Source organism: Chlorocebus sabaeus, chromosome 3, assembly GCF_047675955.1.
Source record: "Chlorocebus sabaeus isolate Y175 chromosome 3, mChlSab1.0.hap1, whole genome shotgun sequence".
Classification (NCBI taxonomy): Eukaryota; Metazoa; Chordata; class Mammalia; order Primates; family Cercopithecidae; genus Chlorocebus; species Chlorocebus sabaeus.
The window spans coordinates 21,571,652-21,597,202 of NC_132906.1; the positions used below are offsets into that span (position 1 = coordinate 21,571,652).

Consider the following 25,551-nt stretch of genomic DNA (forward strand, 5'->3'; position numbering starts at 1 on the left):
TGACCTTGGATTGATCTGCCACAGGGTTTCATGGCTCCCTGATGCTATGGGATGAGTGTCAAGTTTTTAAAGAAAAGTTCCCAGTTCATCCTCAGGCTGAGAACGGAGAACCAAAGGGACTCTCCGAGACCTATCCTCAGAACGCTGCATTTCCAGGGCTTCTAGAGGTTGACGGTGAGATGGGGAGGTAGAAACAATGCCCACATTTCCCTGTAAAGGTAGAATATCTGTTTTTAAAGACTGACTTGTTCTTCCTGAGATACAAAGAACTACCATTTCATTCTGAGGTTATATTCTTCCTTTTTTCTTGTCGAAATGTCCTTTTTTGAAATAATGGCAACGGTAGAAGGCAATGATGGTACTTAAAAAATATCTTTAAGTGGAAAAATAGCCACTTTTAATGTACTTGGGCAGCATTGTGTTGTCCCCTCCCCTTATTTATTTACTTATATTTTAATTTTAGAGACCTGGCAGCTACTTCCCTGTGTCTGAAATTCTCAATTCTGGTGAAGTGGCATTGTAAGCAATTCTATTACTAATAAGAGTTAAAATATAAAAGCTCATGAGTGATTTCTTTCAAAAAATTAGAATATAGAACTATTTAAAAACAATTATTTTCATTTGCATTTCCTTTTTAAAAAATTTTAGTTGATATATAATATTTGTACATATTTTTGGGATACATGGCATATTTTGATACCTGTATGCAACGTGTAATGATAAAATCAGGGTAATGTGCATGGCCATCACCTCAGACATTTATCATTTCTTTGTGTTGAGAACATCCCAAATCTTCTCTTCTAGCTATTCTGAAGTATACGGTAAATTATTGTTAACTGTAATTTCCCTACTGTACTATCAAATACTAGAACGTAGTCCTTCTATTTTTTGAATGAAAGAGTAAGGGCTGAATCACAGTTCGTGTAGAGGGAATCCCCTGTTTCAGGATGGTGAGTGGGGCTTTCACTGACCATCCCAGGTCCTATGGCCACTGCTTTCCACAGAGAGCCTCCCACAAGTGATGGGCAGGAGAACGACACGGGAGGGAGAAGGAAGAGTCAGCTTTGGCTTTGTGAGCAGGTGAGGGGGTGCTCCTCGTCGGAAGCTTTTTTCTCCTCCTCCATCGCGGGGTTCTCCCAGGAAGGTGAGGGCTGCTGCAAGGTGGGGAGCAGCATTCCTTGGGTGGAAATCCACTTACGCAGCAGGGCTGAGACAGGGAGTGGCAGTGGCACTGCAGACTTTGGGGTAACAAGGGTGTGTAAGTCTCCCATGGGGAAAGAGGGCGTAAGACTTGAGCAGTCTTAAGTAAACTACCCCAGGCAAATAGATAACATTTTTCATATTTAATATCCCCCCTGGCCGGAGAGTCTTCAAAATCTCCTGCATAACCTACAGCCTTTTGTAAATGTCCATGGGTGTATGGTTATCAACATAAATGCCTTTAGCAGGATGAATAGAACAAGTCAGAGGAGGATGGGGTGGGTTGGGGGGAGGTTGATAACCCTTAGCCTAGGAGATAAAGTGTTGACATGGGTCATTTAGGGACACCAGAAATGGGAGGACCTAGAGTAGCCCCTTTTGTTGCCTCTGTGAAGTTGGCACCCTCTGTGAACATGGATTTGCTCCTCCACTGTCTGCTGTCTCTCACCCCCAGTCCTGGGTCTGCAGCCCAAGGAGCTGTGCTCTTGGTCTTTGTGTGTTCTGGTTCCATATCCACAACATAGTACACATTCATAAGAGGTATATGTTGAATGTATTTATTTGCCAGAACTGGCAATCGCCAGTATACTTGTTTAAAAATTCTATTAGTCTATTATTGATAAATGGGAATAAATAAGAACCTTAAACATTTCTACAAGTAGTAACAGATCTTTCAAAAACCAGGTAACTTTGAGGTATTATTCACTGAAAATTCTTATTCTTAACCCGTCCTGTCATGGATTTAGAAGGATGGAGTAACTTGGATGTTTTGAGCACGGAAAATTTTCATTGAAACTATTTTGCTCATAACTAAGGGGAAATCAGATTCTAAAATCAGATTAGAAATCCTGACGTGGACTTGAGTATTCTTTTAGGAGGGTATTCAGAACCATCCCTGTGGTAGCTGATATTAAGAAGCCATTAGCTTTTCCTTATAAGAGTTCAGCAATTGCCACTAGATATATGTAGAGCCAAGGCAGGCAGTCACAAATAGGCTTCCCAAGCTTTTCCTGTGGATGACAACCCAATTATCCAGTGTTGCTAGAGACACAGCAGAAAGGAAAGCATGAGTCATCCTCCTCCCCGGTACCTTGCCTCTCCTCAGCCCACCTCCCACTCCTGCATCTGTCCATCCCTGTAGCACCAAAGAGGCATCAGTCATGCCACTTGAGAAAATGTTTCTAGGCCCTGTGATTTTGGATCAGGTTCATTTGAGGGGATGTTTCTAAATAAACAAGTAAAGCCTCTTTGCAGCTTTTTTTAAAGGAACTGGGACATTCCCTGCGGATGGAAAAAGGATGGCTGTAACTCAGAAGTTAATGAAAAATACCACAAACCTGGAAAACGGAGACTATTTTATGGTCCTCTGGAATGGACCTAAAGGCTTGTGGTAAAAGGAACACTAAGGAATGGAGGGTGGGGGATTTAGCTGTTACTGAACTGGTGGATCTCCAAGGGCATGGCTCAACAATTGGACTTGCTTGTTTCCATGGAGATGTAGAAGGCCTCCATATTTAAGAATGGGTTTCCAAAAGTGGAAAAAAAACATTTTAAGTGCCTAATTTAAAAAGTTTTTTAAAAGAACAAAGGAGGTTGTCAGTACTATTGGGCTTTTTGCACATCTCAGAATCTTAAAAAACTACTTTAGAAAGAGAAACTAACTAGCTCTAGATGCCTGTGGCCAACCTCGTTAGGAAGGCCCATTTAAATTGTCTACCCAAAAGCACTCTGAGTTTCTCTCACCAAAACCATCTAGTTTATTTTCATTATTGGGCCTCACTAAGACTAAGGATGCAGTATTTAAATTAACCAAATAGTGCCAGATTTGTACTGCTTCATCACTTATTTTAATACTTGAAACACTTAGCAGCCAGGAGGTGGCAAGGTGCTAGAGGCACAGCATTGTATAAGATAGGCAAGGGGCTGGTCTGTGGAACTTTTATTCTAGGGGAGCAACACAGACAATAAACACGAAGATGAAAAATAAAAATGTTTAGATAGTGCTTAGCACAATGAAGAAAACACATCAGGGAAGAGGACAGGAGAGACAGTAACCTGCAGCTTGCTGGAATGCTACCTTACACAAAGCAATTGATGTGGTTTGGCTATGTCCCCACCCAAATCTCATTGAATTATAGCTTCCATAATTCCCACATGTTGTGGGAGGGACTCGGTGGGAGATAACTGAATCATAGGGGCAGTTTCCCCCATACTGCTCTCATGCTAGTGAGTAAGTCTCACGAGATCTGATGGTTTTATAAGGGGAAACTTCTTTCACTTGGTTCTCACTTTTCTCTTGTTTGCTGCCATGTAAGATGTGCCTTTTGCCTTCCACCTTCTGCCAGGATTGTGAGGCCTCCCCAGCCCTGTGGAACTGTAAGTCCATTAAACCTCTTTTTCTTTATAAAATACCCAGTCTTGGATATGTCTTTATCAGCAGCATGAGAATGGACTAACACAGTGATTATGTGAAGGCCTCTGCCTGAGAAAGCAGACCTTCTCAAGTGTGAGATGAGAAGGAGCCAGCCATGGAAAGCCTGGGGGAGACCATTCCAGGGACAGGCCACAGATAGTGCAAAGGCCCTGAGGTGGAAGTGAGCTGGCAGAATACACTGGGCTGGAGAGTGGCACGTGTTTAGAGGTAGATGGGGGCCAGATCATGCAGGACCTTGTGTGCCAGGTGAGAGTCTGGATTAGATTTAAATTCTAAATATGGCAGGAAACCGAAAGAGTGGTTCTAAGCAGGTGCTTGTCATGATCTGAATTATGTTTTAAAAACTTCCCTCAAGCTGCTGTATGGAGAGTAGAGCAGAGGGGAACTGGGAGGCTAGTCAGAAGTGTTTGCATGAGGCTGGAGTGGTAAGTCATGCTCTGGACTGCAAAGGGAGAAGCAGACTCCAAAGGGAGAGCCACGGGGCTGGTGTGAGCAGTAAGGCTGGGGAAGAATGAAATACGAGTAAACAATTTTTCACTTGAGCAACTGGGTGGGACTATTTTCTCAGATGAGAATATTGGGGCAGGAGCACATTAGGGCAGGAAAAAGGGAATCAGGAGTTCTGTTTTGTCCTCATTAAACTTGAGATGTGCATTAGCATTTAAACGAAGAATATGAAATGGCAGCTGGAGATGGTATACATTTGCAATGGCAACAAAAAGGGATTTGAAGCCAAAGTATTCATTGAGATTTCCTAGGTAGAGAAGGGGCCTCAAGACTGAAGCCTGAAGAAGCCCAAAATTTAGAGGTAAGCTGAAGAAAACTCATCAGAGGGCTCTGAGAGAGGGTGTGATCAATAAGAAAGTGTGGCATCATGATGGCGGAGAGAAGGAAGTATTTCCAGAAGATGTGAGTAGTCAACCACGTCAAGTAGCTGCCAGGTGGACAGAGTTGAGAAATTGGTGACATAAAATTCTCTGGTGATGTGGAAAAGAATGGTTTTGGTGTGAGGAAGCAAGCCAGACTGGAGTAGGCTGGAGAGGGAGGGGAGGGAGGGAATGGTGACTGTAAGCATAGTGCATTGGAGGAATCCTGCTTTGGACAGGGGCAGGAAATGGACTGTCGGTGGAAAGAGGTCATAGTGTCAAGACAGATTTTCCTTCTTGTTTGTTGTAAAGGTATAAGATAGTAGACTTCATGTTTATATATTGATGCACATGAGCCTCTACTTACATACAAGATCACTAAGGGGCAATGCAGCTTTCCTAATAATCCTTATATATTAGAGAATTGAGCTGAAAAAGACCATCTAATCAAACCTCCTAATTTTATACAATATGAGGGCTTACACACTTATCACAGTGGTTTGGATAAGTGATTTGCCTTAGATTACCCAGTGGATGAAATGCCTCAATCCACAAATATTTAGGACCCCTCCCACTCCCCCACCATTCAGGGCTGCTTAGAGATCATTAGGTATTATGGTTTCTCCTTTGCATCCTTATGCAAAAGATGGGAGTGGGATAGGTTAGCCCTGATACAGTTTAATTATATTGGTTACCCGATGAGAATAAACTATCACTTTGTGCATGCAGTTTGGTCAGCACATTATTCTCTTTGAGTGGAATGAGAAATGAAATCTTTCTAGAATATACTCCCCCCTTCCCCCAGGCTGCTTGGAGTTTTTATTCCGAACTCTCTGTGTCAGGTTCTAAAGTTCTGGCTGAGATTAGCTTTCTGTATACCCACACTGGTTGACAGTCACCTAGGAAGCTTCAAAAGACCCTGGGCCCATCAGCTCACTGGGATAGAGGGGCAGCTTGGGCTTTCCGGAGACCTTGGCTCTGCAGATGAACAGCTGTGTCTCTAGACACAGTCACATCTTGCTGGGAATCACCAGAGGCCTGACGATAAACCAGCCTGAAATAGTCTTGTTTCATGTGGACGCCTATATAAAGGCTCCATGGATGTTGAACTGGAGAATGAGCGGGAAAAAAGCCACGTGAAATCTGGGTATCCTAGTAAGCCATGAGGGGACAGTTGTCTGTGGGCAACTGCAGAGTGATGAAGCGCATATGGGAAGTGGAGAAAAAACTGTATGAAACTGATCAAACACTTGTGGTTTGGGCTGATGCTTCTCAGTGCCTTGGGATTCTAAAAAGCTTTAATTTTCCAAAAAGGCAGTTTGTTCCACTTACTTGGTGAGTACAAAACCTGATCTTGTATGGTTGGTTAGTTAGTTTTATTTTGTGATATTTGTCTGTCTTATTTTTTCCATTAAACCCCTCAGACTGTATTTGGGCCTCTTAGTAAGTTATTCCTGGTACCTGAAATGCCGTTAACAACTTCTTTATCCATCCAGTGAAAACCTCTTCATCCTTTAGGACTAGCTCAGCTGTCCTTTCTTCTGACAAGGCATCTGTAACATAAGTAGCTCCTTCTCTGTGTCTCTGATTTTAGTACAAACCACAGTTCATTGTCATTAACTGCATTCTTTCTCACTATCTATGAACTTCTGGAGGGAAGATCATCTTTCCACCATCAGCTAACGCATGGGTTAGCATAAACTGGCCAGCGTTTCTCAAAAACATAGTACCAGATATGCGTGCTTTAGTATCCCCTCAGGTGTTAGTATTGCAATGAACAGGATCTCTCTTTCTTTTTTTGTTTTTTGACAGGGTCTTACTCTGTCACCCAGGCAGTTGTACAGTGGTGCTGCTCACAGCTCACTGCAGCCTGATGCTCGTGGGCTCAAGAGATCCTCCCACCTCAGCCTCCCAAGTAGTTGGGATTACAGGTACATGCCACCATGCCCAGTTAACTTGTCTTTTTAAGAGATGGGAGTCTCACTATATTGCCTAGGCTGGTCTTGAACTCCTGAGCTCAAGTGATCCTCCTGTCTCATCCTCCCAAGGTGCTAGGATTATAGGCGTGAGCCACCACACCTGTGTGTGGGGCTAAAGATTCTGCCTTTTAAATAGGCTGCCTAGATAATTATTTTGCATGATGAAGACTGATTATTCTTATCGTAGGCTCTTGACAAATGTTTGTTGATTTATTGATATGGACGTTTGTGCCTTGGAAACAAGATTTAGGTCAATGACTCATTCTTTATGGTCAGTAGTTTCCAGAGAGGAACATTCTCCCAAGATTACATTTCTCAGGTACAGCCTAAATATAGCCTCAACTTTATTCACCGAAATCACCAAAAAGTTATTGCTTGACCTTCTTTAAAAATGTTTTTCCATATTCTATTCAGCTGTTTCTTAATACCCACATTAGGAGGAGCATTCCGCTTCTTGTATAGTCTGGTTTTGTGCATGTGTGAGATGGTGACTGTGATGGAAATGATGTGTATGTCCTGATCTGCAGAGGACTCAGGATATGTAATGAAGTTTGCCCAGTCATTGTCAACCTGAGGACAGTTCTCAGGGGACCAGGGAGGTTTTAGAGAAAAGCTGCTTTGTTACAGTTAAAAGCTGTGGAGAAGTTTTTGACTGTATCTGGATAGTATTTACAATGACTAGCATCAACAGGGTGCCAATCAGAGCTGCTGGGATTGAAATCTATTGTGTTGGAATTATTATAAAAAGCAAGAGAAGATAGAGTGATATGGACCCAGAGAGTTGTACTCTCAGTTTTCTGCAGAACTATTAGCTTATCAATAAAAAAAATCAGATCCATTTTTCCTTCATAATATCCAGCCAAACACAGCTCCAAAAATTGGCCCCAAACCAAAAGTAATGACTCATTCTATCCCAAGCAACTTCAGTGTATGCCAATCTAACATGTAGGCCATATGTGAAATGAACTAGGAGTTCTGGCATAGACATTGAGCAATGTCAAGCTGACCTTATGTGTGGTTACTATAGCATTATGAAACATAAAATGCTACCCTGCAATGCCCCCATAAAAATGGAATTCTCTAAGGTCCAATTGTATGTCAACCTGTCTCCACAAAAATTGATTACAAAACGAATAACCCAGAAATCACAATAATAAAATATTTTCCAGGGGCCTATCTTTAGTTGAATTGGAAGACCCATTAATTGTCAAGAAGAAAGTCAGTCAGAATGGTCGAATTCTAACAATACTCAGGATCCAGATCTGCAAAATTCCAAATAATGTCAGTGAAATCCCACAGATCCTCTCTAATAAGTACCAACTTTATGCCTTGAAATAAAGACTCTAGTTTTATATAATGGTCATGAGAATGTCTGGACAGAATATACCGTTTTGCCCAGTCAAATCAGTGTCACAAATAATTATACATAACTAGAATTGCTCATTGTTTAGGAAGTTCTAGCCTCCGCTGTATTCTCTCTGTAGATGGAATCCATTTGAAGAGCTTTTTTTCTCACTCCTTTTCTCTTCCAGGGAATGCTTTGTGTCAGTGTGCGTTTCTTATATAACATTTATGTGCCCCAAGAGGGCACTGATCATCTGACTATATTGGCATACAGCATACACTATAAGCATGCAGATGTGATGAAGATTTTGCCAATTAATGTTTCCAAGTTGTGGGAGATTTTCTGCTGTATCCTTGGTCCTCTAGGCTGGCCTAGAGCATGACTATTGTGTCCTCTCTACTGACTTTATTCCAAGGGAAGACTTCAGGGGAATTGCAGAGTATTTATGACTGCTCCAGATGTACCAGAAGGCCAGAGGGCTCCTAGAATCATTAGGTGTATGAGAATTCTTCAGTAAAGTGTAGCCCCAGCACCAGAAAATCCTTTTTCTCTATTCTGGTCCAGAGCAGTTTTATCCCTACCACAGTCTGTATCTAGATTCCAGAAGCTTCAGGGGAGCTCTTTATGGACCCAAGAGTCAGGTATCTACAAAGTATGAATGACCAAACTCAATTAGCAGATAGGATCATTTAGTGGCAGGCAGCAACTGCAGCTTTTGGCAGGATCCATTTTGCCAGTCTTGGAAACTCTTCCCCATTGTGGCATTCTTTTGGAGGATTTTTCTCTCTTTGGAGGATTATCCTCTTTTGGAGGATTATACAAAAGAGTAGAAGCATATAGACGTTTTGGAAGTGGGTTTGGCCAGGAAATCACATCTGTTGTCAAACTGTCATTAAGAAGAATAAAATAAAACATCGAGAAAGGTAGCAAGGTAATGGATAACTGAAGGGAAAGTTAAACTCCTAAGTTTATTTTAATCAAACACTTAAGTCTCTGGCCTCCCTTCTACCTAAATATTCTCATATATTGATTCAAAATAAGTGTCACCCCCTGTTTCTCTTTTGCTCTACTCCTAACTTCAAATGCTAATATTGGTAAACTAGTTCAAAAGACCAACAGTGAGAGGAAAAGTCTTGGAAAGTTTAGTGTTGGTTGTGTATGCTTTTTATTGGAGATCCTGACTTACTAATATTTTTCTTTCTAACACACTTGAATGAACTAATTTTATATATGTTTTGTGATACCAAAGACATCAGCAGGCATAGCATGTTACAAATGTAATCTTCCTACTTATTCCCATTAATGTACCACATATAAAGCACATCATTTACAAATATTTAAAGTAGCCAACTGAAAAAAGTACATGTATGTGTGCACATATATAAATAAAACCTAATAACTACTTAGAAAACATTGTAAATTAACTGTGTTCTCCAATTAAAACATAAAAGCAGCAGCAATCTCTAGTGAAAGGAAGGAAATAAAGAAAATAGAGATCAGTTCCCACTTTTTTTAACCTTCAGTGGACAGAATTATTCCCACTTAAACAAAGAGGGAAAAGTTTACTGCAGATCATTAATTGCTTTGTTCATACCCTAAAAACCTTATAGGGAAAAATCGCACCTTGGTCACACTGAGTGACAGAGAAACAGCTGTCAGAGTTAGACATGTTTTCCACTAGAAGAAAAATCCAGTTACCAACTACATATGGGCTCATTCTGGGTTCCTGGAACTGATAGCACATCAGCATGTCTTCCGAGACTCGTGCATGGCATGTTATTACAGCTGTATATCATCAGAGCAAAAAAAAAATAATTGGTTTTCCTTGGAGTGTCTCTAAGTTGATGTCATATTCAATAACCCTGTAGTTGAAAAATCTATATATGATGGATGGACTCTGGACTATCTTTTGAATTTAATTCCTCCTGTGCCAGCTTCTCTAGGCCCTGCCGTACCTGTCATTTTTAGGTGAGCACATGCAGTATTTACAAAATGCAACCAGGGACCAGGCATGGTGGCTCACGCCTGTAATCCCAGCACTTTGGGAGGCCAAGGCGGGTGGATCATCTGAGGTCAGGAGTTTGAGACCAGCCTGGCCAACTTGGCAAAACCCCGTCTCTACTAAAAATACAAAATTAGCTGGGTGTGGTGGTGCACAGCTGTAATCCCAGCCACTAGGGAGGCTGAGGCAGGAGAATCACTTGAACCCGGCAGGCAGAGGTGGTGGTGAGCCAAGATCATGCCATTGCACTCCAGCCTGGGTGACAGAGTGAGACCCTGTCTCAAAAAAAAAAAAAAAAAAAAAAAAAAAAAAAAAGCAACCAGGCACTAGTTCTGCCAGATAATGAACTGCTTAAGAACAATTTGTCTTGCACGTACATTGGCCTCATTCAGTCTTAACCATGTCACCACAGAGCCAGTCTCACCTGGCAACCCCACACTGGGGTCAGTGCCGAGGTGCAGCTTGAATCAGTTCTGTGCATCACAGCATGAGGGTGGTGGCTTCCTTTTCTCTGAATTTGAGGGCTTCAAATACAGCCTTAAACATACAGGCATCTAAGATGGGCTTCCACGCACACTGCTGGCACATCCTCATCAAGAATTCTTCCTTGTGAAAATAAGTACGACATCTGGATCCACTAAGGATGCTTCTTTTGTTCGTCCTGGACAAAAGGATCCAAACTTGGACAGGGAAGCCTGGAGCCGACTGTCCTGGATTAGCCTAGCATCAGTACCCTGCATGGCCCTATTTGTCAGCATTGCAGGTCTAGCCTTGGGGGTGACTTTAGGATGTGGCCTCTGCTAAGGGGCTTAGAGTTTAATCTCAGGGTTCAAAGCTGCTCTTGAGCCTGGGGATATGGCTTGGTTTGGAACTAGATGCAACCTGGCCTCCAGTTGGAAGTGGCATGCCCAAAATTTGAAATTCAGATTTGTGACACATGAGATGCAAATTAGTGTCTTCTTGAACTCAGTTTTGTCTGACAATCAGTTAATATATACAGTTACAGAAAGGCAAAACCCCCATTAGTCTGTATGCCACTAATTTGAAATGTATGTAATATAATCTTGACAAAATTAATCTCACCTTTTACCAGAAGGCAGTGTTGTTTAAATTGATAAGTTAATAACTAAAATATTAAGTTAATTACTAATAATTATTTAAGAGAACAGATGAAGACAACAGAATTTCCTTACCTATTAGCAGAGCTTCTTTCTCTGATTTTAAGCCTTGGCTTCTTTTCTCAATATTATTCTCTCGGTCTTGGTTGACTAATGCAACTGTCAACACATTGATTTCCTATAAAGTTAAAAACCAAAAACCATATATGGGTTTATGTAGATTCTGTGCGTGTCAATAAAAAACACCAGATCTCTTAAACTCTATAAATGAGGTCATCACTTCTATTTATAACTAAAGATCAAATCTTTTATACAATTGATCTATTTGCCCAACAGTAGAAAAGTAATTATGTAGTTAGGCTCCTAGATACTGCTCCCAGCATACCAAGTAATTCTCTGCACAACTGGCAAATTTGGCACAAATTACTGTAGATTTTTGTCCATGTTTTCATTAAACTTTGTTCACTAAAACTGTATTTGACTATAACTACTTTAACATGTTTTATTTCAAATATGAATAATCTTTGGGAAAGCATACAGGAAACTGATTTATAATACCATGCTAAAAATTTGTCTGAGTGTGTGGAGAAACAGGGCCTATTGGGGAGCTAAGATAGAACCGTTAGAAGTGTTTTTAAATTGAGTAGGTATGGATCCTCATGAATAAATGCAAGAGGCAGATAAAGCAAAGCTTGGAAAATTCTTTTTTTTTTTTTAAAACTAAAAATGAAGAGTTGTACAACAAGCCAATAACATGTGAAACATTGAGGCTGGACTATTTTTAGTTCTTTCTGTGGTCTTTTACATTTAAAAACAGAGATGAAGATTTAACTCATACCATCCTAGACTTTTGATATTAGGACTCAAAACGGAGAGTGACTTAATGGAAAGTCAAATTAATGATCCGTCTATATGACCTGCATATATGGAATAGTAGAATCCTATTGTTGATTGTGTTTCCATTGAGGCTGGCTCCCAAGATCCTCTTTTTGATTTGTAAGAGCATCTTTCGCCTCTAGTAACCTTTGATGTATAGCTGGCTCCAGACTTAGCTTAGACCACTCCCCAAACTCAAAAAAAAAGTTGAGTCTTACTGGAGGAAAGTTGCTCACTGAAAGATGGCTCCAAAGAAGGACTAGTACATTGAGCAGTGGTGGGGAACCTGCAGGAATGATAGAGAACAGGTAGGGAGAGCCAAATGGACGAAGAAGAATTCAGAAGGTGTGAACAAATGGTTTGACAGATGTTCCCAGAACAGGAAGTGGTTATAGGAGAGATATTTAGATAGTTAGTACAAAGTAACAAAACTGGTCAGATCCAAGAATACAGGAAGTATTGGGAGCATGCCCAGCCTGCAAAAAGTGAAAACCACACCTGAAGGCATTCAAAGAAAAATAAACTCAGCACATGCCATCAAAACAGATCTATGAGCTTAATTTAACTTATGAGCTACTACTTTGTAATCCAGGGGTAATTAGAAATTGCCAAGAAAGAAGGCTCTACTGAGAAACTGCAGTTGGTAATATCTGATGAGCATTTTAGAGGCTCCTCTTAAGGTCCCACTTATTTGCTGAAGACCAAGTGATGAAGACTGAATGAGAAATGAAAATGGATACGGTAAAGAATTGAGAAAATCACAATGATGTGATGATAGATCACAGGGAAGACCTTGGTTGGCTAGAGGGTACAACAGGCCTCAGGCTGATGGTAGGAAAATCCCAATAAGGACAGGAGTCAGAAAGAGTTTGGGGAGTGGTCTAAGCTAAGTCTGGAGCCAGCTGTACATCAAAGGTTACTAGAGATGAAAGATGCTCTTACAAATCAAAAACAGGATCTTGAGAGCCAGTCTCAATGGAAACACAATCAAGAATTTTAAAATAGAACAAATCCAAAGGCTTATTATGTATATGGGATTAGAACATTTATAAAGAGGAATTGCAGGAAAGGAAATAGAAATTCCTCCTATAATAAAATAACATTTGGTACTTTCCGATTAGGCTGATTAGGCACTTTCTCGATTGGAGCAGAGCAGGTCTGTATGTACACATCATCTTTCTGGGGTAGTGGGGTCAGTGGGCCTGCTGAATTCTGTTAGTTATATGCCCTAAGGACAAATAGGTCCCACAGGGACTTGGCACTGGACTTCCGGGCCTGGGAGGTTAAGATTGCTGAGCAGATGCAGGCTGAGGCTCTGTAAGGTCTCCCGAGAGAGGTGTAGGAAGAAAGAGGATGGAAGAACATTAACTAGGATAATGACTGCATCATTAAAAAAATACAAAAAATGAACCCTGGAGCTGAGTGGAAATAATATCTCCAAGACAGGGTGATCTGTTCACAGCCTAGATGATAATTGGGGCCAAATGAAATTATTCAGAATGAGTTTAGCAGGTAACAGGCCCACATTAATTGCCAAGACTGAGTGGTGTCCTGGGGCCATCACACAGTTGAAGATCCAGTTTCATTGAGGGAAATGGACTGTAGAGGGCAGGCAGATGTCAGGAGCCAGCAGAGAAAGGCAAGGGCAGAATAGACAGACCACCTGAGAATGCTGTTTTCTTCCCAGGTCCAAAAGTAGAGTCACATAGAAAGGGGCACTCTAAGCAAGGCTCAAAGAAATGCTGCTGAATCAACAGTGTCTACAAGGAGCCAGATAAGACTCAGTGATCCTTGCTTTGATGATGTTTTAGGGTTGGAAAAATTAGTATGGAAAGATAAGAGTCTTAGGGTCACTGTTCTGTGGAAGTATTTACTGAGATTGGATACTGGAGTGTGTGCTCTCACGCAGTCATGGCCAGTGACTGGAGTGGACACATCTCTCTGCATGGTTCCCACAACAGTCCAGCAGGCCTGGGCTTGACGGAGACCCAAGGCTTGGCAGATATCCCAGCTTTTGGGGACATCTGTGAGTTTTGTTCAGGTTGGAGATGGAGTTGTTTTTCTGACTCCTCTAGGAGGGAGAAGAGCTATGCTGGAAGTGGTACAGGATCATTGAAGCTGATCAGGCAGGCTCCAAGGAATGTTTGCATCTTATAATAAACTGGCCTCAAGAATCTCCAAAAGGGAAAACATCATTTCCGTTAGTATCAAGGGTGTGCCCAAGCATATTAAATAGTCTATAGCATCAAGTGAACTGGACCAACTTGTGACCACTCAGAAGAGTCACTACTGACTAAGCTCTGGATCCTTAGCCTGCCTTGGGCATGGTATAAGCCCAGGTTCTTGCTGACAGAGTCACAGAGCTAATTAGATGGGTGAATGCTTATGTCATCCATTTTGCCAAAGAGCAAGTTGTGTTTCAAGGGATAGAAGACAGGATAGTGATTTTAGACAGCCACATTATATGTTGTGGTTTTACTTTTTCCAACTATTAAAAAAGGAGAGTTTTGTTTTAATGACTTTAATCATGGGTTTAATCATGTGTTCCTTAGAAAAATAAGGTTAATTTGATTTGTTTGTATTTATATTGGTATTGTTCAGTAGAACAAGATAATGACAAGTATTGATAACCTCCAAGTTTGGGGTAGTCTACAAAGTAGATATAAGCAACAGCTGTACCCTCTCTGTTTTTATTTAATGTCTAGAAATAGAGGTCCATCATCATGATTGGTTAAGGTGAAGGGAATACACAGAATGTGGAATTAATTAATTCCCAAACCAATTCCCTGTTGCATTTAAGCTAAGCCTGTTTTTACTTTCAGCTACCGAATAAATATTTATGCTACATACAGACATCACATGCCTACTATATGCCAAGGAGTTCTGAGTTTTTAAGGATATGGCATGCAAAGTGATCAGCAGTGCAAGCTTACCCAGGGACCAGCAAGCAATTCTTATAAAAGGTCTAAAAGAAAGAAATATGAGTAGATGAAGCTGGAGAAGTAGGTAGATCATGGTAAGAAGTTTAGATTTTATCTGGGAGGCTTGACAAGTGAAGAGTTTTCAGCTCTGCGTTTTAGGACATTGGTTTGGAGGCAAATGAAACGAGTCAGCCTACTGCAGAAGTGTATCCATTTTTACCTTTTGATGATGACAGTCAAAACCCAAAATCAATGGTATGCAAAGTGCAAACAGCATTTAAGAGGTAGAACTTAAAAAAAAAAATCTGGTGACCTGGTGGCTGATGAAAACATTGAGAACAAGTAGGTGGCTCAGTGAATAGGAAAATGGAGAAAGAAGCTAGTCTGGAAGAAGACTGCGTGTTCAGTTTTGGAAATGTTCAACTTAAGGTTTCTATAGCATCTTGTCAAAATATTTTGGAGGAAGTAGGATGTGCACGTTTCTGAACTTAGAAGCAAGGCTCTGACAGCTCTTTTTATGGGGCCTTTCTCTGGTTTTGTTTGCAGCAGGAAATCTTGATGTTTTCTTGTGGGACAAAGAGCAGGCTTGCTTACACTTGATATAAAAAATGTAGATTCCCAAGCTCAGTGTTTCTATCTTGTAACACAAACCACTGCATGTACTGGCATCCTTCTGGGCCCCTCTACGGAGATGCTCAGGTTATAAGATCCATGAGAGGAAGTCTGGTGAAGCCAAAATTCTTCTGAGAACAGTCTCTCAGTTGGATTTAATATTCTCTACACAGGACATTCCAACTAATCTTTTTAGCAATTGGGGAACACATATTATGGGACACTGAATCATAAATTACACATGGTTTTGCTCCTTTCTTAAAAAATTCATGGTCCTCATTACTCTCTCCACCCCAAGTCTCTAGAGAACGGAAAGGACCTTATCAGAATGGGAAAGTTTTATTATTAGAAACATAAAGTTATGAAGACCCTTTATCCTTTTATCACCTTAAAATCCTTTAGCCTGATAGATGCAACATGCCCAGAAGAATGATGAGTCTACAGATATTCCGGAAAAGAGGTTCCAGATGCCTAGCCATTACAAAGTAGAAGTGAGTGAGCGGCGATGGGATGGGAGGTGAGGAAGGTTACTAAGTACAAATTGTTAGTGGTATACAAAGTACACAGCGGAAAGGGAACACGAGGATGGAGATCAAGAGTGTCCTCTCAGTGAGATCTATTGGATTATGAAGTAGTCTCCCAAAGGAAGTGGCAGGAACACAGTAAAAGCACACCAGACTAGAATATGCACTGCAGGTAAGTAACAATTCTGCACTTGACATGAGATTGGAGATTACCTAATAAATCTTTTCTCAGTCTACGTTTTAACTCTAATTTCTGTGATACTTAGAAGGAGTCATTAAAGGGGCTGGAGAAGAGGTTTTCAGTAACTGGAAACTAGATATCACAGACTTTTTAAGAGACTTCTTAAAGAGTTAGCTACTTGAAGGCAGAAATTTCCGTTCTAAGAGTCCTTATCACTTACTTTGAGAAATGATCAAAGTAATTTATCATTTAGAGGAGCTCTTTTTCAATAGTTTACTGAGCTAGTATAGTGCTTTGTTATTTTTGGTTTCTCTCCACCTACCCAAACCCCTAAGGACCAAGAAAATGGCTTCCCCAGCTTGTAAAATCCTTCTCTTACTGCTTTCACTTAATTATTCCTGTGGTTTCCTTACCTTTAGGGCTGTTTTCTTTCTGTTGCAAAGCTTCTTGAATATATGTTGTCCACCTGTGTCTACTGCCTCATCATCTGAAATCTCAGCTTTTTCATCAGTCACTCCAACAAATCTACTCTGAAATATTTCCAGTGACCCTCTTCTTGCCAAATGATTATTTTCTCAGTCCTCTCACCATGTGATATTTGACACTCTTGACACTGGCCCCTCTTAAACCATCTGCCTCACATCTGCTACACAGGAGGTCCTGGTCTTTTTCCTCCTAATTTCTTGTTTAGTCTTCACTGGCTTTTTTGTTCCCTCTGCTGGCCCAGTGAATGTAACGAAGAGGCTACTCTCTTCCTCCTCTTCTCTAGCTTTGGTCCTTTCCAAAGTATGGTCCCCAATTTTTCTTCTCTGTTCCCTTTTATTAGAGTTCTTTCATTCTCATGGATTCAGCTATCATCAAACTTAATTCTTTACGCTTCTGTTCTTTACTACCAACTGACCACTGGGCTTGTCTGCTTGAATTTACCAATGCCCAGTTCAAATTCAGAATGGGAGGTGGCCATGAGGCAGTGGAAGAGACACTAAATACTTGGGTTTCAGACTTGGCTCTTCCTGCAGCAGCTGGGTAACCTTGGCAGATTATTCAGCATCTTCAAGACCCAGATCACTTGTCTAAAAATGAGGGCGCTGGGTAGGGCTAATCATCTTTGAATAGTAGTTGATGGAGCCTCATTAGCTTTATAGAGGTGGCACGGACGGTCCACGGGGACACATCTCGGGAATTCTACTCTTCAACTCCTTTCTTTTGTTTAATGATACAGGGCGCCTATGTAAAGCTTCATTTAAAGAAATGTCCTTAGACCGGGTACAGTGGCTCACGCCTGTAATCTCAGCACTTTGGGAGACCGAGGCAGGTGGATCGCTTGAGGTCAGGAGTTCGAGACTAGCCTGGCCAACGTGGTGAAACCCTGTCTCTACTGAAAATACAAAAATTAGCTGGGCGTGGTGGTGCAGGAGAACTGCTTGAACCTGGAAGGTGGAGGCTGCAGTGAGCTGAGTTCACACCACCGCACTCCAGCCCGGGGAACAGAGTAAGACTTTGTCTCAAAAAAAAAAAAAAAAAAAAAAAAATGTCTGAGTCCAAGTCTTTCCTGATATAATTTTATGTCTAAAACCCAGTTCACCTCACTCATCAAACTGCATCCTCTTCTAACTTTTCTGTTTTTATTAATGTCAGCATCATTCTTCCACTTGCTGGCGCTCAATCCCTCATTTTGTCTTTGATTCATTCTCTACTATCCCCTAAGTGCTTTTAAGATGTCTCTAAATCCAGATTCTCTCAAGTGTCTGTGAGATGTCTCTCGTGCCGCATTCCCATCTCCACTACTGGTGCTCTATTCTCAGTTCTACTTGTTTCATACTTTGTTTTAGGGATGTGGTCTCACTGTGTTGAGCAGGCTGGTCTTGAACTCCTGTCCTGAAGCGATCCTCTTGCCTCAGCTTCCCAAAGCACTGGGATTACAGGTATGAGCCACTGCACCTGGCTGATTTCACACTTCGACCACTTTGCTGCAGGAACCTCCTACTTTGTCTCTGCCTCTAGGCTCTTCCTCTTCCAGTCTGTCTTACATAATACCACCTGTCAATTTTCTAATATGTGACTCTTATCTCATCCAACTCTGGTTTAAAACTTCAGATGCTTTCTGACAACCTACAGAAAAAGTCAGATGCTACTGCTTGGCACGTGGGGCCTACTCCTATCAAACTAGCCTATCTTCTTTCTATGCTATGTCCGGAAATGCTCTTAGAAAGCTCTCTCCTTTTCCTTGCCACTTCCTACGTACATTTTACACACAGCGCAAGTCCCGTATCTCTCAGAGGCATCTGTTTCCGGCCACTTGCAAGGCTTCCTTATCTGCACACATTTCCTATGCAACTTATATGGCAGTTCATCACTTATATATCACATTTCACCTGTTTGTTTCCTCCACAAAACCACGGCCGCCTTTAGACAGTAATCACAGTGATCTAAGCACGTGAGGCAGAATGGCCGAATGGAAGCTGTGTTCTAAATCTGTCATATTATTTACATACTAGATAACTTTAGGGAGGGCATTTCTCTAAGCCTTAACTGTTTTAAATGAAAAACATGGATAATACCCTATGCCTCTTCCCCATGGTTGCTGTGAGGACCAAATATAAGTGAGACAGTGCTTTCACAACTATAAATTTCTAGGAATATATTGCGGCATCATTATTACAACCATTACTCACTTTTATGATTCACAGGATTGACTGGATACAGAACAAGCGCTGATATATACTTGGGGTACTGAATCCATACAATAATTCTGTATAAGACTTTGACTAAAATTATATAAAATATTTTTGCAAAAATGATAACTGTAGTTGTGTTCAAATAGTGGATATTTTCTATTTTCTCTTTTTCTGTGTCAGTGTTGTTATTATCCTTATAATTAAAGAAGAAAGAAAAAGAAACCAATGATATACAGTTGTTGTTTTGAAGAGCTATATGTAAGGATAGCCAGTTGCTGAATACTTAATTAACATACTGAATGACACCATCCACCCCCTAAATAGAGAAACCACCGCCAGGTGACTTCGCCTATGACCCTCCAAGGGCTGGTGGCCTCCATAGCTGCTAGTGCAAGGTGAGTGGGACAGTTGATAAGATCTGTGTGGTAAAGATTCAGCATGTCACACCTGACTCTGCCAGCAGTATACCACAAGGCTCGTTTTCTTTCCCTGCCCGCTTGTTCTGTGGCTGCCTTTTGCTGTTGGCTCAGTTCTGCTAATTGCTCATAGGCCCTACTCTGAAACATCACACTTCTTGAAATCTGGGGCCCTATAGATAATTGTCAAGATGTCTATCGGCGACATTCTTATCCTTTACTCCCATTTTGCAAAGTATCAAAAGCAATTCATCAAATGATATGCCAGTTGCCTATAACCTTCAAATTATTCCTTATATGATTAGAACTGTGGTTGGGGGAGGATGGAGAATGGAGATACCCCTCACACTTTCCTTTTTGAGCCAGAGACTAGCACATAGCAGGTGCCCAGTGACTGATACCTGAAAGAATGAGCCACAAACAATGGCCTGGAATATTGTAAACATGATGATTTGGACATAGAAGACACTGGTTCTATTTGCCACTGGCCTGCTGTGTTCCTTTGTTTCATTTTTGCTCTTTGTACAAAGACAGGATCGAAGTGGATGACCTCCACAGTGTCTTCCTGCTCCCTGATTCCATGCCTGCTCTGTGCCCTTTTCCCTGACTTGGACCTTCCCTTCAGATTCAGGTAGCCAGCTTGGTACAGACCATATAAACTTACCCTTTATTTCTGATGCCAATAAGAATTAGAGAGGAAAGAGGAAGCAGAGTGAGAAAAACAATTTAAAAACCAAATGGATGAGGAAAGGATTGATAAGCATGAGTGACTAAGCTTTAGAATTTTTTATGGTTTCTTATGGGAACATAAGAATGCACCCATCCCCAAAGAGTGAGCAGGATCTCAGGAATTTCCTGTGGGGCAGAAATCCTGAGGCCTTGATGATCTGTTGTGAAATCTTGGCACTGCCCATCCCGAGGGTCATGGGCTCTCACCACTTCTGCCCTTTCCTAGAAGCCTTTGATGATCAAGGTCTGTACAAGGGGAGCCTCAGAGGCCCAACAGTTTTCAGCACCAGAGAGACAATCTGAAAGCAGATGTGTGGGGCTCCAAGATGCAGTGATTCATTATGATGTGACCATATTTTACATTCTGAGATGTTGCACCTCATTGGGGTTCAAGTGCTGGATCGGGAGCACATACATTATGTCTTTAGACAACTCCAAGAACTGTGTTTTCTAAGATTTCCAATTGCAAAGATTAAAATAGGCGAGAACTAGTTACACAAAGGACCCTTTAAAGAAAGATGAAAACAGTGTAGTTTAGTGCCAGACATACCCAGATACAGCATTTATCCTGGTGGCCTTCTTTCTAGGTCATCATTGGTTATATTTATTTAACAAACACCTGTACAGTACTTACTATATGTAGGAAGTGTTATAAGCACTTGACAAATATAAACTCACTTAATTGTCATAAGCGCTCTTCGAAGTCAGGCTATTACATTCTCAATTTACAGGTTGAGAAAATGAATAATGAGGCTAATGACTTGTCCAAGGTCACACAACTAGTTAGAAGTAGGCTCAGGATCTGAACCAATGTTGTCTCGCTCCAGAGTCCTAACCACTGCACTAGGTTGCCGGTTGCGTGGATATTGAGTGCCTGTGGCGCTCTGTGACCAAATCCCTCCTGAGGGCTGTCTATAGTGCTAGCTCACTCAGGAGCCAGCAAGGCTCCACGCAGGCCTGGTGAGCTGTGCTTCTTGCACAAACATGAAAGGAAAGGGGAGCAGGGAGGAAGCCACCCAGGGGCTGGCTGAGGAGCAGCATTAGCAGGGACTGAGGGGGCTGGCTGGCTGCTGCTGTTGGTGGTGACGGACTTCTTTAGTGTGACTTTTAACCACAGTCTGTGCAACGGGGAGGGATTTCAAAGGCAGGCTGCTGGGGCCAATGAAGAAGAAGAGGTGGGACACATGCTTTCTTGACTTGAAGGCTGTGGGTGTGGGAAAGCCAAGGTCAAAGCAGCACTCCAAAAGACTGTGGTTGGGCCACATGCAGGATTGGCTGGGCAGGTGGAGGCAAGGTCCTCAGGCAAGGAGGACTCCGGTGCTTCTCCAGTCACACCCCAAGGATGTGGCAATAAGTTGGAACCACAAAGGTGGTGGGAAAAGAGAGAAAAGGTGGATACAGAAGCCATTCTGAAGGAAGAATGGAAAGATTCTATGTGTGAAGCAGAGAGGGGCGAGTTAAAATCATTTAAACAAGTCAAGTCTACATAGCTAGCAGAATATGGATACCAGAACCAGAGATCACGAAGAATTAGAAGTATTGCCTCTAGGCTGGGTACGGTGGCTTGCACCTCTAATCCCAGCACTTTGGGAGGCCGAGGCAAGCGGATCACCTGATGTCAGGAGTTCGAGACCAGCCTGACCAATATGGTGAAACCCTGTCTCTACTAAAAATACAAAAATTAGGCATGGCAGCATGCACCTGTAATCCCAGCTACTTGGGAGGCTGAGGCAGGATAACCGATTGAACCCGGGAGGTGGAGGTTGCAGTGAGCCAAGATCGCGCCACTGCACTCCAGCCTGGGCAACAGAGGAGACTCCGTCTCAAAAACAATAAATAAATAAATAAATAAGTATTGCCTCTAATATTTTAAAATATTGGAGTTGAGGTCTTAGAAAGGCAGCTGGAAATAAAGATGTTCTTTGAAACCAATGAGAACAAAGATACAACATACCAGAATCTCTGGGACACATTTAAAGCAGTGTGTAGAGGGAAACTTATAGCACTAAATGCCCACAAGAGAAAGCAGGAAAGATCTAAAATTGACACTCTAACATCGCAATTAAAAGAACTAGAGAAGCAAGAGCAAACACATTCGAAAGCTAGCAGAAGGCAAGAAATAACTAAGATCAGAGCAGAACTGAAGGAGATAGAGACACAAAAAACCCTCCAAAAAATCAATGAATCCAGGAGTTGGTTTTTTGAAAAGATCAACAAAATTGACAGACCACTAGCAAGACTAATAAAGAAGAAAAGAGAGAAGAATCAAATCGACGCAATTAAAAATGATAAAGGGGATATCACCACCGACCCCACAGAAATACAAACTACCATCAGAGAATACTATAAACACCTCTACGCAAATAAACTAGAAAATCTAGAAGAAATGGATAATTTCCTGGACACTTACACTCTTCCAAGACTAAACCAGGAAGAAGTTGAATCCCTGAATAGACCAATAGTAGGCTCTGAAATTGAGGCAATAATTAATAGCCTACCAACCAAAAAAAGTCCAGGACCAGATGGATTCACAGCTGAATTCTACCAGAGGTACAAGGAGGAGCTGGTACCATTCCTTCTGAAACTATTCCAATCAATAGAAAAAGAGGGAATCCTCCCTAACTCATTTTATGAGGCCAACATCATCCTGATACCAAAGCCTGGCAGAGACACAACAAAAAAAGAGAATTTTAGACCAATATCCCTGATGAACATCGATGCAAAAATCCTCAATAAAATACTGGCAAACCGGATTCAGCAGCACATCAAAAAGCTTATCCACCATGATCAAGTGGGCTTCATCCCTGGGATGCAAGGCTGGTTCAACATTCGCAAATCAATAAACATAATCCAGCATATAAACAGAACCAAAGACAAGAACCACATCATTATCTCAATAGATGCAGAAAAGGCTTTTGACAAAATTCAACAGCCCTTCATGCTAAAAACGCTCAATAAATTCGGTATTGATGGAATGTACCTCAAAATAATAAGAGCTATTTATGACAAACCCACAGCCAATATCATACTGAATGGGCAAAAACTGGAAAAATTCCCTTTGAAAACTGGCACAAGACAGGGATGCCCTCTCTCACCACTCCTATTCAACATAGTGTTGGAAGTTCTGGCTAGGGCAATCAGGCAAGAGAAAGAAATCAAGGGGATTCAGTTAGGAAAAGAAGAAGTCAAATTGTCCCTGTTTGCAGACGACATGATTGTATATTTAGAAAACCCCATTGTCTCAGCCCAAAATCTCCTTAAGCTGATCAGCAACTTCAGCAAAGTCTCAGGATACAAAATTAATGTGCAAAAATCACAAGCATTCTTATATACCAGTGACAGTCAAACAGAGAGCCAAATCAGGAATGAACTTCCATTCACAATTGCTTCAAAGAGAATAAAATACCTAGGAATCCAACTTACAAGGGATGTAAAGGACCTCTTCAAGGAGAACTACAAACCACTGCTCAGTGAAATCAAAGAGGACACAAACAAATGGAAGAACATACCATGCTCATGGATAGGAAGAATCAATATTGTGAAAATGGCCATACTGCCCAAGGTAATTTATAGATTCAATGCCATCCCCATCAAGCTACCAATGAGCTTCTTCACAGAATTGGAAAAAACTGCTTTAAAGTTCATATGGAACCAAAAAAGAGCCCGCATCTCCAAGACAATCCTAAGTCAAAAGAACAAAGCTGGAGGCATCACGCTACCTGACTTCAAACTATACTACAAGGCTACAGTAACCAAAACAGCATGGTACTGGTACCAAAACAGAGATATAGACCAATGGAACAGAACAGAGTCCTCAGAAATAATACCACACATCTACAGCCATCTGATCTTTGACAAACCTGAGAGAAACAAGAAATGGGGAAAGGATTCCCTATTTAATAAATGGTGCTGGGAAAACTGGCTAGCCATAAGTAGAAAGCTGAAACTGGATCCTTTCCTTACTCCTTATACGAAAATTAATTCAAGATGGATTAGAGACTTAAATGTTAGACCTAATACCATAAAAATCCTAGAGGAAAACCTAGGTAGTACCATTCAGGACATAGGCATGGGCAAGGACTTCATGTCTAAAACACCAAAAGCAACGGCAGCAAAAGCCAAAATTGACAAATGGGATCTCATCAAACTAAAGAGCTTCTGCACAGCAAAAGAAACTACCATCAGAGTGAGCAGGCAACCTACAGAATGGGAGAAAATTTTTGCAATCTACTCATCTGACAAAGGGCTAATATCCAGAACCTACAAAGAACTCAAACAAATTTACAAGAAAAAAACAAACAACCCCATCCAAAAGTGGGCAAAGGATATGAACAGACATTTCTCAAAAGAAGACATTCATACAGCCAACAGACACATGAAAAAATGCTCATCATCACTGGCCATCAGAGAAATGCAAATCAAAACCACAATGAGATACCATCTCACACCAGTTAGAATGGCGATCATTCAAAAGTCAGGAAACAACAGGTGCTGGAGAGGATGTGGAGAAATAGGAACACTTTTACACTGTTGGTGGGAGTGTAAACTAGTTCAACCATTATGGAAAACAGTATGGCGATTCCTCAAGGATCTAGAACTAGATGTACCATATGACCCAGCCATCCCATTACTGGGTATATACCCAAAGGATTATAAATTATGCTGCTATAAGGACACATGCACACGTATGTTTATTGCAGCACTATTCACAATAGCAAAGACTTGGAATCAACCCAAATGTCCATCAGTGACAGATTGGATTAAGAAAATGTGGCACATATACACCATGGAATACTATGCAGCCATAAAAAAGGATGAGTTTGTGTCCTTTGTAGGGACATGGATGCAGCTGGAAACCATCATTCTTAGCAAACTATCACAAGAACAGAAAACCAAACACCGCATGTTCTCACTCGTAGGTGGGAACTGAACAATGAGATCACTTGGACTCGGGAAGGGGAACATCACACACCGGGGCCTATCATGGGGAGGGGGGAGGGGGGAGGGATTGCATTGGGAGTTATACCTGATGTAAATGACGAGTTGATGGGTGCAGCACACCAACATGGCACAAGTATACATATGTAGCAAACCTGCACGTTGTGCACATGTACCCTACAACTTGAAGTTTAATAATAATAAATAAATTAAAAAAAAAAAAAAAAAAAAAAAGAAAGGCAGCTGGAAATAGGGAAGACGAGGGTCATGGGCTCTTACAACCTGTACCCTTTCCCAGCAGCCTTCCATGGTCAAGGTCTGCCCAGGGGAAGCCTCAGGAGATTTTTCATGGTGTACTTCAGACTGTGAAGGGCATGGACTTGAGTAGCTACAGCAGTTGCAGTTAATTTTCTACATACTGAAGAGAGACACAGCTATTTTTGAGATCGAGTGTATTTTTTCATTTGGTTATGTCCCCAGTGGCACTCAGGCTGGGAATATCCCTTTCTGGCCTCTCTCTTGCATGGTCCCAGTGCACCTGTTGTCCCTACAGAAGTAGCAGCAGTGCTGCCTTTCACCCTCAAAGACATCGGTTTGAATTTTATGTGATCACTGTACCTACAGTCTCTACACAGCCACAGTGTCCTCAGTACCTGGCACAGTGCTCTGTACACAGATGCAACTGGTGTTTTTAAAAGAAAAAATATCAATAGTAGACCCTCTAATATTACA

At 41.5% G+C, this 25,551-nt stretch overlaps 1 protein-coding gene across 5 annotated transcripts in view; it reads right to left on the reverse strand.

The window, feature by feature from the left end:
* The window catches only part of ENOX1 (ecto-NOX disulfide-thiol exchanger 1), a 582,538-nt gene that overhangs the window by 12,106 nt on the left and 544,881 nt on the right, over window positions 1-25,551 (reverse strand). For all 5 annotated transcript variants that reach the window (XM_037986753.2, XM_037986751.2, XM_073013850.1 and 2 more), the window contains one exon: window positions 11,020-11,122. In XM_037986753.2, coding sequence (XP_037842681.1) covers window positions 11,020-11,122 — 103 coding nt within the window. The remainder of the gene's footprint in view (window positions 1-11,019; window positions 11,123-25,551) is intronic.